The 15635-nt window shown below is 44.7% G+C and overlaps 1 protein-coding gene across 1 annotated transcript in view; it reads left to right on the top strand.

Annotated features, from left to right (window-relative positions):
• cog2 (component of oligomeric golgi complex 2) overlaps nucleotides 1-15599 on the top strand; it is a 59544-nt gene extending 43945 nt beyond the window's left edge. Inside the window, exons 13-18 of the mRNA XM_067984088.1 lie at nucleotides 7217-7420; nucleotides 7886-7958; nucleotides 9002-9144; nucleotides 11218-11357; nucleotides 12710-12890; nucleotides 14975-15599. Of these exons, the coding sequence (XP_067840189.1) occupies nucleotides 7217-7420; nucleotides 7886-7958; nucleotides 9002-9144; nucleotides 11218-11357; nucleotides 12710-12890; nucleotides 14975-15076 (843 nt within the window). The 3' untranslated portion in view covers nucleotides 15077-15599. The remainder of the gene's footprint in view (nucleotides 1-7216; nucleotides 7421-7885; nucleotides 7959-9001; nucleotides 9145-11217; nucleotides 11358-12709; nucleotides 12891-14974) is intronic.
• Nucleotides 15600-15635: the final 36 nt, after the last annotated feature.

Raw genomic sequence — 15635 nt, 5'->3', positions numbered from 1 at the left:
GGAGTAACAAAAGATTTGTCAGGACATTTATCTCTAACGTGTATTTTCTTTTCACAGTCTACGTCCTTACTCGTAAAGCAAACACTTGCCCTGGCAAACAGCCACGTACCAAGCTCAGCCTCAGTCACTGGGCACAGCTTGTGTTTACGGACTAATATTTGTACACAGGAGTTCCACACCTGAACACAGCAGGACCCCAACCTCCACCCAAAACAAACACGACCACAGCACAGTAACACACGATAGGATCAGGCACATCTCCCACAGTAACACACTATAGGATTACACACCTCTCACGGTAACACACGATAGGATCACGCACACCTCTCACAGTAACACACTATAGGATCAGGCACACCTCTCACAGTAACACACTATAGGATCAGGCACACCTCTCACAGTAACACACTATAGGATCAGGCACACCTCTCACAGTAACACACTATAGGATCAGGCACACCTCTCACAGTAACACACGATAGGATCACGCACCTCTCACAGTAACACACTATAGGATCACACACCTCTCACAATAACACACTATAGGATCAGGCACACCTCTCACAGTAACACACTATAGGATCAGGCACACCTCTCACAGTAACACACTATAGGATCAGGCACACCTCTCACAGTAACACACGATAGGATCACGCACCTCTCACAGTAACACACTATAGGATCAGGCACACCTCTCACAGTAACACACTATAGGATCAGGCACACCTCTCACAGTAACACACTATAGGATCAGGCACACCTCTCACAGTAACACACTATAGGATCACACACCTCTCACAGTAACACACTATAGGATCAGGCACACCTCTCACAGTAACACACTATAGGATCAGGCACACCTCTCACAGTAACGCACTATAGGATCAGGCACACCTCTCACAGTAACACACTATAGGATCACACACCTCTCACAGTAACACACTATAGGATCAGGCACACCTCTCACAGTAACACACTATAGGATCAGGCACACCTCTCACAGTAACGCACTATAGGATCAGGCACACCTCTCACAGTAACACACTATAGGATCACACACCTCTCACAGTAACACACTATAGGATCAGGCACACCTCTCACAGTAACACACTATAGGATCAGGCACACCTCTCACAGTAACACACTATAGGATCAGGCACACCTCTCACAGTAACACACGATAGGATCACGCACCTCTCACAGTAACACACTATAGGATCAGGCACACCTCTCACAGTAACACACTATAGGATCAGGCACACCTCTCACAGTAACACACTATAGGATCAGGCACACCTCTCACAGTAACGCACTATAGGATCAGGCACACCTCTCACAGTAACACACTATAGGATCACACACCTCTCACAGTAACACACTATAGGATCAGGCACACCTCTCACAGTAACACACTATAGGATCACACACCTCTCACAGTAACACACTATAGGATCACACACCTCTCACAGTAACAAACTATTGGATCACGCACCTCTCACGGTAACACACTATAGGATCACGCACCTCTCACGGTAACACACTATAGGATCACACACCTCTCACAGTAACACACTATAGGATCAGGCACACCTCTCACAGTAACACACTATAGGATCAGGCACACCTCTCACAGTAACACACTATAGGATCAGGCACACCTCTCACAGTAACACATTATAGGATCACGCACCTCTCACAGTAACACACTATAGGATCAGGCACACCTCTCACAGTAACACACTATAGGATCAGGCACACCTCTCACAGTAACACACTATAGGATCACACACCTCTCACAGTAACACACTATAGGATCGCACACCTCTCACAGTAACACACTATAGGATCAGGCACACCTCTCACAGTAACACACTATAGGATCAGGCACACCTCTCACAGTAACACACTATAGGATCAGGCACACCTCTCACAGTAACACACTATAGGATCAGGCACACCTCTCACAGTAACACACTATAGGATCAGGCACACCTCTCACAGTAACACACTATAGAATCACGCACCTCTCACAGTAACACACTATTGGATCAGGCACACCTCTCACAGTAACACATTATAGGATCACGCACCTCTCACAGTAACACACTATAGGATCAGGCACACCTCTCACAGTAACACACTATAGGATCAGGCACACCTCTCACAGTAACACACTATAGGATCAGGCACACCTCTCACAGTAACACACTATAGGATCACACACCTCTCACAGTAACACACTATAGGATCACACACCTCTCACAGTAACACACTATAGGATCAGGCACACCTCTCACAGTAACACACTATAGGATCAGGCACACCTCTCACAGTAACACACTATAGGATCAGGCACACCTCTCACAGTAACACACTATAGGATCACACACCTCTCAGTAACGCACTATAGGATCAGGCACACCTCTCACAGTAACACACTATCGGATCACACACCTCTCACAATAACACACTATCGGATCAGGCACACCTCTCACAGTAACACACTATAGGATCACACACCTCTCACAGTAACACACTATAGGATCACACACCTCTCACAATAACACACTATAGGATCAGGCACACCTCTCACAGTAACACACTATCGGATCAGGCACACCTCTCACAGTAACACACTATAGGATCGCACACCTCTCACAGTAACGCACTATAGGATCAGGCACACCTCTCACAGTAACACACTATCGGATCACACACCTCTCACAATAACACACTATAGGATCAGGCACACCTCTCACAGTAACACACTATAGGATCAGGCACACCTCTCACAGTAACACACTATAGGATCAGGCACACCTCTCACAGTAACACACTATCGGATCACACACCTCTCACAGTAACACACTATAGGATCAGGCACACCTCTCACAGTAACACACTATCGGATCACACACCTCTCACAGTAACGCACTATAGGATCAGGCACACCTCTCACAGTAACACACTATCGGATCACACACCTCTCACAGTAACGCACTATAGGATCAGGCACACCTCTCACAGTAACACATTATAGGATCACGCACCTCTCACGGTAACACACTATAGGATCAGGCACACCTCTCACAGTAACACACTATCGGATCACGCACCTCTCACGGTAACACACTATAGGATCAGGCACACCTCTCACAGTAACACACTATCGGATCACACACCTCTCACGGTAACGCACTATAGGATCAGGCACACCTCTCACAGTAACACACTATCGGATCACGCACCTCTCACGGTAACACACTATAGGATCAGGCACACCTCTCACAGTAACACACTATCGGATCACACACCTCTCACAGTAACGCACTATAGGATCAGGCACACCTCTCACAGTAACGCACTATAGGATCACGCACCTCTCACGGTAACACACTATAGGATCACGCACCTCTCACAGTAACACACTATAGGATCACACACCTCTCACAGTAACGCACTATAGGATCACGCACCTCTCACAGTAACGCACTATAGGATCACGCATCTCTCACAGTAACACACTATAGGATCACGCACCTCTCACAGTAACGCACTATAGGATCACGCATCTCTCACAGTAACACACTATAGGATCACGCACCTCTCACAGTAACACATTATAGGATCACGCACCTCTCACAGTAACGCACTATAGGATCAGGCACACCTCTCACAGTAACACACTATAGGATCAGGCACACCTTTCACAGTAACACACTATAGGATCACGCACCTCTCACAGTAACACACTATAGGATCAGGCACACCTCTCACAGTAACACACTATAGGATCACACACCTCTCACAGTAAGACATTATAGGATCAGGCACACCTCTCACAGTAACACATTATAGGATCACACACCTCTCACAGTAACACACTATAGGATCAGGCACACCTCTCACAGTAACACATTATAGGATCACACACCTCTCACAGTAACACACTATAGGATCACACACCTCTCACAGTAACACATTATAGGATCACACACCTCTCACAGTAACACACTATAGGATCACACACCTCTCACAGTAACACACTATAGGATCACGCACCTCTCACGGTAACACACTATAGGATCGCACACCTCTCATGGTAACACACTATAGGATCATGCACACCTCTCACGGTAACACACTATAGGATCACACACCTCTCACAGTAACACACTATAGGATCACGCACACCTCTCACAGTAACACACTATAGGATCAGGCACACCTCTCACAGTAACACACTATAGGATCAGGCACACCTCTCACAGTAACACACTATAGGATCACGCACCTCTCACAGTAACACACTATAGGATCACACACCTCTCACAGTAACACACTATAGGATCACACACCTCTCACGGTAACACACTATAGGATCACACACCTCTCATGGTAACACACTATAGGATCATGCACACCTCTCACGGTAACACACTATCGGATCGCACACCTCTCATGGTAACACACTATAGGATCATGCACACCTCTCACGGTAACACACTATAGGATCACACACCTCTCACGGTAACACACTGTAGGATCACGCACACCTCTCATGGTAACACACTATAGGATCACGCACACCTCTCACAGTAACACACTATAGGATCACACATCTCTCACGGTAACACACTGTAGGATCACGCACAGCGCCCACAGTAACACTCTATAGGATCGCACATACCTCACAGTAACACACTAGGATCACTCACATTAACACACTTTACCCCATCCCTTTCACAGACACTGTACCCCATCTAAATCCCCACTCTTTCACACAGACACTGTATCCCATCCAATTCCCGCCCTCTCACATGGGCACTGAACCCTATCCAACTCTCCACCCTTTCACAGAGACGTTTGCAACCCAATTATTCACCATAATTTTCAGCCATGTGGGGTCCTGTCAGTCTCACTGACTCAGCACGTCACTGTCATACACTCAATACCACAAGTGTCATACACTTCACCACTACTTACAGTTTCTACAACCTTCAGACTGCACCTGACTCTTGCATGTACGTCTCACACATTAAGTGGCAGACACAAAAGAACACATCTTCACCCTCCCCCACTGAACAAGAAAATTGCCATTAAACCCCCACCCCTCAAAGAATAAGACCTCAGCCCTCACTCCCCACCATGAACAGGATTCAGGTCCATTATCAGCCCCCCACCCCCACCCCAGAGCATATCTTAAGCCAATCAACTCTCTTTCTCCCCCCCCCCCACTGCCACACACACACTAAGATCAGTCTCCACCCAGCACCACACTGCTCAGGTTTCCAGCCCTCAACACCAATTTGGAGCAGGTTTCATCAGAATGTTACCAGGGCTCCAAGAGTTAGATTATGAGGAGAGATCACATAAACTGGGCTTGTATTCCCTCGAATATAGAAGGTTAAGAGTTGATTTGAGGTTTTTAGGATTTTGAAAGGAATTGATAAGGTAGATAGAGAGAAACTTTTTTCGCTGGTGGGGGAGTCTAGGACAGGGGGACATAATCTTAAAATCGGAGCCAGGCCATTCAGGAGAGAAGTTAGGAAACACTTCTTCACGCAAAGGGTGGTAGAAGTGTGGAACTCTCTCCCACAAAAAGCAGTAGATGCGAGCTCAATTAATAATTTTAAATGTGAGATCGAAAGATTTTTGCTAGCCAAAGGTATTAAGGGATATGGAGCCAAGGTGGGTGGATGGAGTTAGGATGCAGATCAGCCATGATTTCATTGAATGGCAGTACAGGCATGAGGGGCTGAATGTCCTCCTCCTGTTCCTATATTCATAAGTTCCTATGATATTGGCCCTCGCCCTCTTTCCCCCCCCCTCCCCCGCCCCTTGCAGCCAACTGAGCAAGATGTGCATACATAGAATCTATTGCATAGAAAGAGGCTATTTGGCCCAACTGGTCTGGTGTTTATGTCCCTCCCACTCTACTTCACCTCACCCTATCACGATCTATTCCTTTCTCCCTCATGAACTTATCTAGCTTCCTGATAAATGCATGTAGGCCCTTATCACTCCCCCCACCCCCCCCCCACACAGAGCAAGTTTTCAGCCTCTCTCCTCTACAGAGCAAGATCTCGGCCCTTAACCCCTGCTTCCCCCAAATTTATAAAAATACAAAAGTCTTGTGTCGAGCGTGCATCCATCATTCCGCATTGTGCATCATCGTGAATACGTTGTACATTGTCACACATGCAGTTTGTATCACACTTGCATCTGATTCGTTCAGATATCATACACATAGAACAATACAACTGAACGATCTTGTAAATCAGAAAAGGCCAGTCAGAACCTGCTGGTTTCTTCTAACCTTTGTTAGGCTGGTAATTTCCTAAGACCACAGTTGAGGATTTGCAAGTAGCTTCCAATCCAGAGAAACATCCCTCAGCAAAGCAATTAGCCTCTATTTGACCCCAGGATGTGGCTCTTTAGGCTATTCCTCCTCACCCCCCCCCCCCCAAATAAGGTGCCCGAGCAGCAGCCTTAAAGGTACAGGCTGGTGAAAGTTGCTAATTCTTAAAGCATTAAAACTGAAAGGTGTATTGGGGGGAATTGTTTCCCATTGTTGGTGTAAAAGGAAACTGTAATCTATTAAGTTATGCAGAGAGACAACAGAAGCTGGGATTGATCTCCTTAGAACAGAGAAGGTTAAGAGGAGATTTACAGAAGGTACTGGGGATGAGGGACTTCAGTTGTGTGGAGAGATTAGAGAAGCTGGGGCTGTTCTCCTTGGAGCAGAGATGGTTACGGGGAGATTCAGTAGAGGTTCTCAAGATTATGAAGGGTTTTGATTGAGTAAATAAGGAGAAATAGTTTCCATTGGCAGGAGAGTCAGTAACCAGAGGACACAGATTTAAGGTAATTAGCAAAAGAACCAAGAGGGGAGATGAGGACAAATTTTTTTACGCAGCGAGTTATGATGATCTGGAATGCACTGCCTGAAAGGGTGGTGGAAACAGATTCAATAATAACTTTCAAAAGGGAATTAGATAAATACTTGAAAAGACATAGGGAAAGAGAGGGGGAAGTGGGACTAATTGGATAGATCTTTCAAAGAGCCGGCTCAGGCTGAATGGCCTCCTTCTGTGCTGTATCGTTCTGTGATCTATGATTCTATGAAAATATGGCACTGAACTGTGCATATAGTGTTGATTCAAAAACAGTGGCTGGATCTGTGTTTGATCACTTACCTTTTTCCTTTCCACAGTTGAAAACTGTGTCACCAAACAAGGACCTGACTCATCAGGGGATGAAACCGTCACCTGCCAACAGCACCAACACGGTGTCCTCTCCAAATGGGAGTAACGAGGAACAGGGAAACGGGCTGGCTGCAGATGTGAAAGCTGTCCCTCCGTTATCCGTTAACCAACTGGTGTATGTTGTTGCTGATCTAGACAAGGTCCAGGAACAGGTTAGAGTTCATTTTTTTGGGGGGTGAGGGGTGGGGAGGAGGAGGATTTGGAAGACAGAATCGCACAAACTAAACTTTACATTATTAGGTATTCATATATCGGTGATGTACAATTAAAGCTACTCCAGTGGCCTGGAGGGTAAAACTGCCACTCATTGTCATTCTATCCACAAAGGTACGTGGTCTTGGCCAAGGAAGGGGAAAAAATGAGCCATGGTTCCCATGCCAGATTGCATTGCTGAATGTGCACTTGCTTGTGATGCCTTCCATGGTTAAATAACATCGCAACTCTCTGGATTGATACATGAGGAATGGTCACAGAGGGTGTAACTGCTGGGCCACTCGGGACTGTGGGATTGTATCCCAGCAAGAGTCAGTACCTTCAGGGGAAAAACAGGGATTAAAATTAGCGCGCGCACACAAAAAAAGATATTCTCCTTAATCCTTACACCTCCTCCTTTGCAGCTTCCAGAGCTTTTGGAAATAATTAAACCAAGACTAGAGCATATTGGGTTTGAGAATATCTCTCTCATTTCAGGTAAGATGCTGTTTTTAAAAACAAACATTTGAGGGTGTTTTGTGAGATATTGTGAATTGTTTTCATGGTTTGAAGCAGCTCCGTGCTATAGTATGTTGGAGATTCTCCAGTGAGGAAAGTTTGCTGCTGGGATTTTCAGGATCTTTCTGGGGTTGTTGGGAGGTCTTTGTATGCAAGAGTCCGTCCCTGTCCCTGTCCCTGTCCCTTTCTCTGTTCCCCTCTGGCTATTGGATAGTTAAACTAAACAGCAGAAAGAGAGAGTGACAAATAGAAGTGTACCTGTATAATAAGATTTCAGATTTTTTTTGTTGTCCCAAGTTAAGGGAAGTTCAACCGTGCTTCTAACTATATTAAAAAAAACTTGGATTTATATAGCGCCTTTCATGACTCAAAGCACTTTACAGCCAATTACAGTACTTTTGAAGTGTAGTCACTGTTGTAATGTAGAAAACGCGGCAGCCAATTTGCGCACAGCGAGGTCCCACAATGTGATAATGACCAGATAATCTCTTTTTAGTAATGTTGGTTGAGGGATAAATATTGGCCAGGAGACTGGGGAGAACTCCCCTGCTGCTCTTCGCAATTATGCCATGGGATCTTTTACCTCCGCCTGAGAAGGCAGACGGGGCCTCGGTTTAACGTCTCAAATGAAACACAGCACCTCCGACAGTGCAACACTCCCTCTGTACTGCACTGGGGTGTCAGCCTGGATTTTGTGCCAATCCCGGGATCATCCTGAAGGGGGGAGACCAATCCTAGTCTCCATGTTTCCGCAACGAACACTTCCTTAAACCCTGTCCCCCACACCTTCCACTCTCGCCTCAAGTGCTAAGCACAAGGAAATGCATCACTCCTGTTGGCTAACTCACAGAAACGATGTGTCACATCCATTTTCACTACATTGTAAAACAGCACTATCATTGAGTGGAGGAAAGCGAGAATAAAATTAATTATCTTAAAACAAGTCCTAGCTAATCTTTTTTTATCCCCTGACTGTGCTGTTAATGTGTAATTTCCATTTGCTTTTTTTTAACCCCCAACAGAAGCACTAACAGACTCTCAAACTTCAATGGTAAGCAGTCTACCTGCATTAAGTGACAGAATTATCGAGGAACTGAGTGAAGCCTGTTTCATTTATCTTAAAAATGCTTTGGAAGTACCCAGGCTCTATCGGAGGACTAACAAGGCAAGTGTTTAATAATTGTTTCAACTTGTCCTCTTTATTTTTATCATTGTATGTAGAAAAGTAAACATTAACGAATGAATATTGTAAAGCAAGGATCGATTCTGGCACAAGCACGATCGGCCGAATGGCCTCCTTCTGTGCTGTATCGTTCTATGATCTATAGCAGCAAACTGTTATCACAATTATATTAAATTGTGCCGAATAATCACTGCATAAAAGGGTACTTCAGGACAAAGTTAATGAAATTGTGCACATCTTGGTGATATCTTTAGGGATTTGTTGGGATAATGCCTGAGGATTGGAGATGGGCAAATGTAATGCAAACTTATAGAAAAAGGGACATAAAGACAATCCTGGAAACTACAGGCCAGAGAACCTGATTAATTAAAACTTTAGAGGGCACCCGGAGGAAAGAATAACGAAACACCTAGAGAAATTCAGACTAACAAGAGGGAGACGATACACGTTTATGGAAGAGAGATCATATCTGACAAATCTTCTTTGAGGGGACAGTGGGTGCTGTGTATTTCGTTATCAGCAGTTATTGACACCATGCTACACAGGAGATTGGTCCACAAGGCTTGAAGCACCGAACAGGAGCGAAGATTAAATTGGTTCAGTCAGGGAAAGTAAAGAGTAGTGAGACATGGATCTGCATCGGAATGGAGGAAGTTGATCAAGGCACCGATGGGCAGTGTTGGGGACGTTACGGTTTATGCTAAAATGTCACGGACAGGTACAGAAAATAATCAAAAATGTTAATGGAATACTGGCCTTTATATCTAGAGGACTAGAATACAAGGGGGTAGAAGTTATGCTACAACAACATGCAGCCCTGGTTAGACCACACCTGGAGTATTGTGTTCAGTTCTGGGCACCGCACCTTAGGAAGGATAGAACCATAGAAAAGATACAGCACAGAAGTTGGCCATTCGGCCCATCATGTCCACGCTGGCTCGAAAAACAGACAGGTGCCCATTCTAATCCCACCTTCCAGCACCTAGTCCGTAGCCGTGCAGCTTACAGCACTTTAGGCGCATGTCCAGGTACTTTCTAAAAGAGTTGAGGGTCCTGATATATTGGCCTTGGAGGGAGTGCAGCGTAGATTTACTAGAATGATACCTGGACTCCAAGGGTTAAATTACAAGGAGATATTACACAAACTAGGAACTGTATTCCCTGGAATTCAGCAGATTAAGGGGTGATTGGATGGAAATTTTCAAGATATTAAGGGGAACTGATAGGGTAGAGAGAAACTATTTCCTCTGGTTGGGGAGTCTAGGACTAGGAGTCACAGCCTAAAAATTAGAGCCAGGACTTTCAGGAGTGAAGCTAGGAAACACTTCTACACGCAAAAGGTGGTAGAAGTTTGGAACTCTCTTCTGCAAAGGCAGTTGATGCTAGCTCAATTGTTAATTTTAAATCTGAGATAGATAGATTTTTATTAACCAAAGGTATTAAGGGATATGGGGCTAAGGTGGGTATATGGAGTTAGGTCACAGATCAGCCATGATCTCATTGAATGGCAGAAGAGGCTTGAGGGGCTAAATGGCCTATTTATGTTCCTATGTTCTATTGCTCAGGTGTTAGCCATGACTCAATGGGTAGCACTCTCGCCTGTGAGTCGGAAGGTCGTGGGTTCAAGTCCCACTCCAGAAACTTGAGCATAAAATCTAGGCTGATACACCAGTGCAGTACTGAGGGAGTACTGAGGGGGTGCTGTCTGTCAGATAGGACGTTAAACCGAGGCCCTGACTGCCCCCTCAGGTGGAGGTGAAAGGTCTCACTGCCACTATTTTGAAGAAGAGCAGGGGCGTTCTCCCTCGACCAACATCACTTTTAAAAAAAAAAACAGATTTTCTGGCCATTATCACATTGCTGTTTGTGGGACCTTGGTATGTGCACCTTACCTGAACCTGCCTGGCCTGTACCCACACCTCCTCACATTGGCATGACCGAGGTCAGCGGTTTAGTGGAAGGAGTGAGATAAAATTGCACTCCGTTCATTGTGGACTTTTAACGTCCAATATTGAACAGCCATGTTAAGTTGCATTATTGTACTGTTTTTGTCAGGAGGTCCCTACCAAAGCTTCCTTGTATGTCGAAAATGCGTTGAAACCCCTGTACCACCTTCAAAGTGAATATAGCAGTGTTGTGAAAGAAAACAGGATACAAGAGTGGTTGTCAGGTGCTCTTAGAATTAGCACTGAAAGGTAAGCAGTCACTGAGTAATCTCCTACAGAGTCCTCGTTACAATTATTCTCCTTTTATAATATCCCTTAATGCTGATTTGATTGAGGTTTTTAGGATTTTGAAAGGAATTGATAAGGTAGATAGAGAGAAACTTTTGCCGCTGGTGGGGGAGTCTAGGACAAGGGGACATAACCTTAAAATCAGAGCCAGGCCACTCAGGAGAGAAGTTAGGAAACATTTCTTCACACAAAGGGTGGTAGAAATGTGGAAAACTCCCACAAAAAGCATTGGTGCTAGCTCAATTAATAATTTTAAATCTGAGATCGATAGATTTTTGCTAGACAAGGGATATGGAGCCAAGGCGGATGGATGGAGTTAGGATACGGATCAGCCGTAATGTCATTGAATGGCAGAACAGGCTTGAGGGGCTGAATGGCCTCCTCCTGTTCCTATGTAACCATTCTGATTCTTGCGAGGTGCAGTGTTAAGGGAGTCCTGCATTGCCAGAAATGTAGTCCTTTGCAGGAGATGCTGCTCTGGCTATTCATGGATGTTAAAGATCTCATGGCACTGCTTGAAAAGGAACAGGAAGCTTTCCTGGTATCCTGGCCAGAATTGTTCCCTCAACCAACACCACCGGGAACAGATTATCTGGTCATTCGTTCCATTGCTGTTTGTTTGTGGAAAATTATTGTGTGCAAACTAGCTGCCACATTCTCCTATATCAACAACAGCCACTGCACTGGACAGTAATTCATTGCATGTGAGGTCATTTGAAATATTTCTTGAGAAATGTGATACAATGCTGTGTAAGAGCAGGGGAATTCTCCCTGGTGTCCTGGCCAATATTTATCCTTCAACCAGCATCACTAAAACAGATTATCTGGTTGCATCCTAACTTGCACCAAGTCCCGTTCACCCATCAGCCCTGTGCTCGCGGATCTACATTGGCTCCCGGTCTGGCAACATCTCGATTTTAAAATTCTCATCCTCATTTTCAAATTCCTCCATTGCCTCGCCTCTCCCTATCTCTGTAACCTCCAGCCCTACAACCCTCCCAGATCTCTGCGCTCCTCCAATTCTGGCCACTTGTGCATCCCCGATTTTCATTATTCCCACCATGGCGCTTCTCCCAGTGAGTAGGCAGATACACAGGCTTGAAATAGGGATGTAGGAAGTCTCGCTGATACCCAACGCTAATCGCTCCCCCCATCCCCAGTAGAAACAACCAGTCTTTTGGTGGGCAGTGCTCAATGCGTCACGATTGGCTAATTGATCGAAGGGACAGTGGTCACTGGTTCCCAATATCATGAATGGTCGAAGGGACATCACGCAGCCTTCAACAACTCAGGCAGATGTTTCCTCTTTCCAGATATTACGAAACAGTTTCAGATGTTCTTAGTTCGGTTAAGAAGATGGAGGAGAGTCTCAAGCGACTGAAACAAGCACGGAAATCTGCAGCTGCAAGCAACGCGGGAACAAATAGCGGCATCAGTGATGATAACAAAATCAGGCTACAACTTGCTTTGGATGTTGAATACCTGTGGAATCAAGTAAGTTGACGAAGGTTTATGCAGGATGAATAGCTAAAGGAAAGGAATCCAGAAAAGATTGGACTAAAAGGTTGGGGAGGAGATAACAGAGGCACTAACCATAATTTTCTTTAAAAATCGTTGGAAACAGGAATTATGCCAAAGGATTGGAGAAGGGAATGTTGTTCAAAAAAAGAAAAGTCAGGAAATCATCGGCCCAGTTAGATCGTGGGAAAATTTCTAAGTCCATTAGTATGGCATTAAATTAGGGAACATTTTGGAATGGGCTAATCATAAAATCTTACGTAGGAACAGGAGGAGGCCGTTCAGCCCCTTGAGCCTGTTCCGCCATTCAGTGAGATCGTGGCTGATCTGTATCCTAACTCCATCCACCCACCTTGGCTCCATATCCCTTGATGTCCTTGGCTAGCAAAAATGTATTGATTTCAGTTTTAAAATTAATAATTAGGCTAGCATCTACTGCTTTTCGTGGGAGAGAGTTCTACACTCCTACCACCCTATGCATGAAAAAGTGTTTCCTAACTTCTCTCCTGCATGGCCTGCCTCTGATTTTAAGGTAGTGTCCCCTTGGCCTAGATCTCCCCCACCAACAGAAAAAGTTTCTGTCTATCTACCCTATCAATTAACTTCAAAATCCAAAAAACCACAATCAAATCAACCCTTAACCTTCTATATTCCGGGGAATACAAGCCTAGTTTATGTAATCGTTCCTCATAGTCAAACCCTTGGAGCACTGGTAACATTCTGGTGAATCTGCGCCACGCCGCACTCCCTCCAAGGCCAATATATCCTATCCAAGGTGTAGTGCCCAGAACTGTACGTAGTACTCCAGATATGGTCTAACCAGGGCTTTGTGTAGCTGTAGCAAAACTTCCCCCCCTTTATATTCTTGCCCTCTAGTTATAAAGGCTAACATTCCATTAGCCTTTTTGATTATTATTTGTACCTGACTATTATATTTTAGTGATCTGTGTACATAGACCCCTACAGCGCAGGAGGAGGCCATTTGGCCCATCATGCCTCTGCAGGCTCTTTGAAAGACCTATCCAATTAGTCCCACTCCGACTGTTCTTTCCCCGATAGCCCTGCAGATCTTTCCTTTTCAAGTATATATCCAATTCCCTTTTTGAAAGTTACAATCGAATCTGCTTCCACTGCCCTTTCAGGCAGCGCATTCCAGGGATGTCAGCATGTATTTGTAAAAGGCAGGTTGTGCTTGACTAACCTCATTATTTCTACTGTTTGGTGTCCAATGTAGGGCATGCACCTGTATTTTCTCTTTACTGATTGACCGGCTATGCGTTTGCAGCTTTTGTCTTTTTTTAAATTTCTGATTGCTCCCACGATCAAATCAGTAAGAAGAGATCACAGAGTGAAGATTATCACTAGAAGAAGTCAGTGTTGGAAGAAATATTTTCAAATAGAGAATTATTAGAACGTGGGATTCTTTACCACAAGTGGCTATCAAGGCAGAGACTGTAAAATCATTTAGAAGGGAATTGGATAAGTATTTGAAAAGGAAGACTGTAAAAGCATATGCGGTAAGGGCAGGGAAATGGGATCGGAGCGGACAGCTTTAGATGAGGATCTAGCACTGACACCAGCCTGAGTTGCTGTAGACGGGTCTGACTATTAACCCTGAACACAGTATATTGCTACTGGATAGCAAGTGGGATAACAGAAAATATTCACAATTGTGGATGATTTTATACAGGCTACACTACTGACCAGTCAGTCATTCTTCTGGTGATAATCCTCAGTGTATGCCTGGTGATAATCCTCAGTCTCTGCTCCCTCGTTACCCATTTGCCAACCAGTGGGAACAGTCTTTCACTATTTACCCTTTCAAAACCTTTAATAATTTTTAAATTCTCTTCAATCCCCTCTTAACCTTCTCTGTTCCAGTGGAAAAAGTCCCAATTTTTCAAGCCTTTCATCATAACTGGCCCCCTCATTCCTGGTGTTGTTCCAGTGATAATTTGATGGTAATAACTTGCTATTGCAAATAAACAGAACGGACACTGTTTTGATCAGTTATAGAGGCGAGTGGTTGTACTTGCTACATTTGTGTCTCTGTTTCCCAGATCCAGAGGCTGGGCCTGCAGATGTCAGCCTTCACACGGTTTACAGCCCTGATGGATCTAGCTCAAGCAGCAAAAGCTGTGGCCACAGCGGAGCCCATCTGAGACATTGCTGGAGCCAGGTATCAATAGACGACCACAGTCACCTCCTTTATCCAGCCGGACTCTACTACAAACATTTCTTCACAGCTCCCAGCACGATAACACATTTATCCCCGTCGGGACGGCACCGCAATTAATTCTACCTTACCTCCCTACGTTCCTGGTTGTCATTAAATGATTGTAAAAATGGGAACCATGGTTTGTAAATCTCCGAAGAATATCTGGAATATTGGTGTGCAATCATTAAGTAATAACTGATTTGTACTTATTGTAGATCTGTGAGTACAGAACAGGGCAACAAAATGTGTTGTGAACGCTGGATTTCAGTGGCTACGTCGGATAAGTGCAATATTATTTTCATATTCCTTGGAGGTGGTTGGAATTGAAACTTCAAACAGAAGAGAACTGCGGATTATTATTTTTCTCGAGGTGGGGAGGAATGTAAAGTAAAGCGTTATTACAATTCCTGCTGTATCATTGTTTTACTTACATATTTAAATAAATCCCATAAGGAGTTCTTTGTTCAGAGAGTGGTTAGAATGTTGAACTTGATACCACAAGG

This window comes from Heptranchias perlo, chromosome 5 (assembly GCF_035084215.1).
Source record: "Heptranchias perlo isolate sHepPer1 chromosome 5, sHepPer1.hap1, whole genome shotgun sequence".
Classification (NCBI taxonomy): domain Eukaryota; kingdom Metazoa; phylum Chordata; class Chondrichthyes; order Hexanchiformes; family Hexanchidae; genus Heptranchias; species Heptranchias perlo.
The sequence above is the reverse complement of the archived record's forward strand: the minus strand, read 5'-3'. Positions and strand labels throughout refer to the sequence as shown.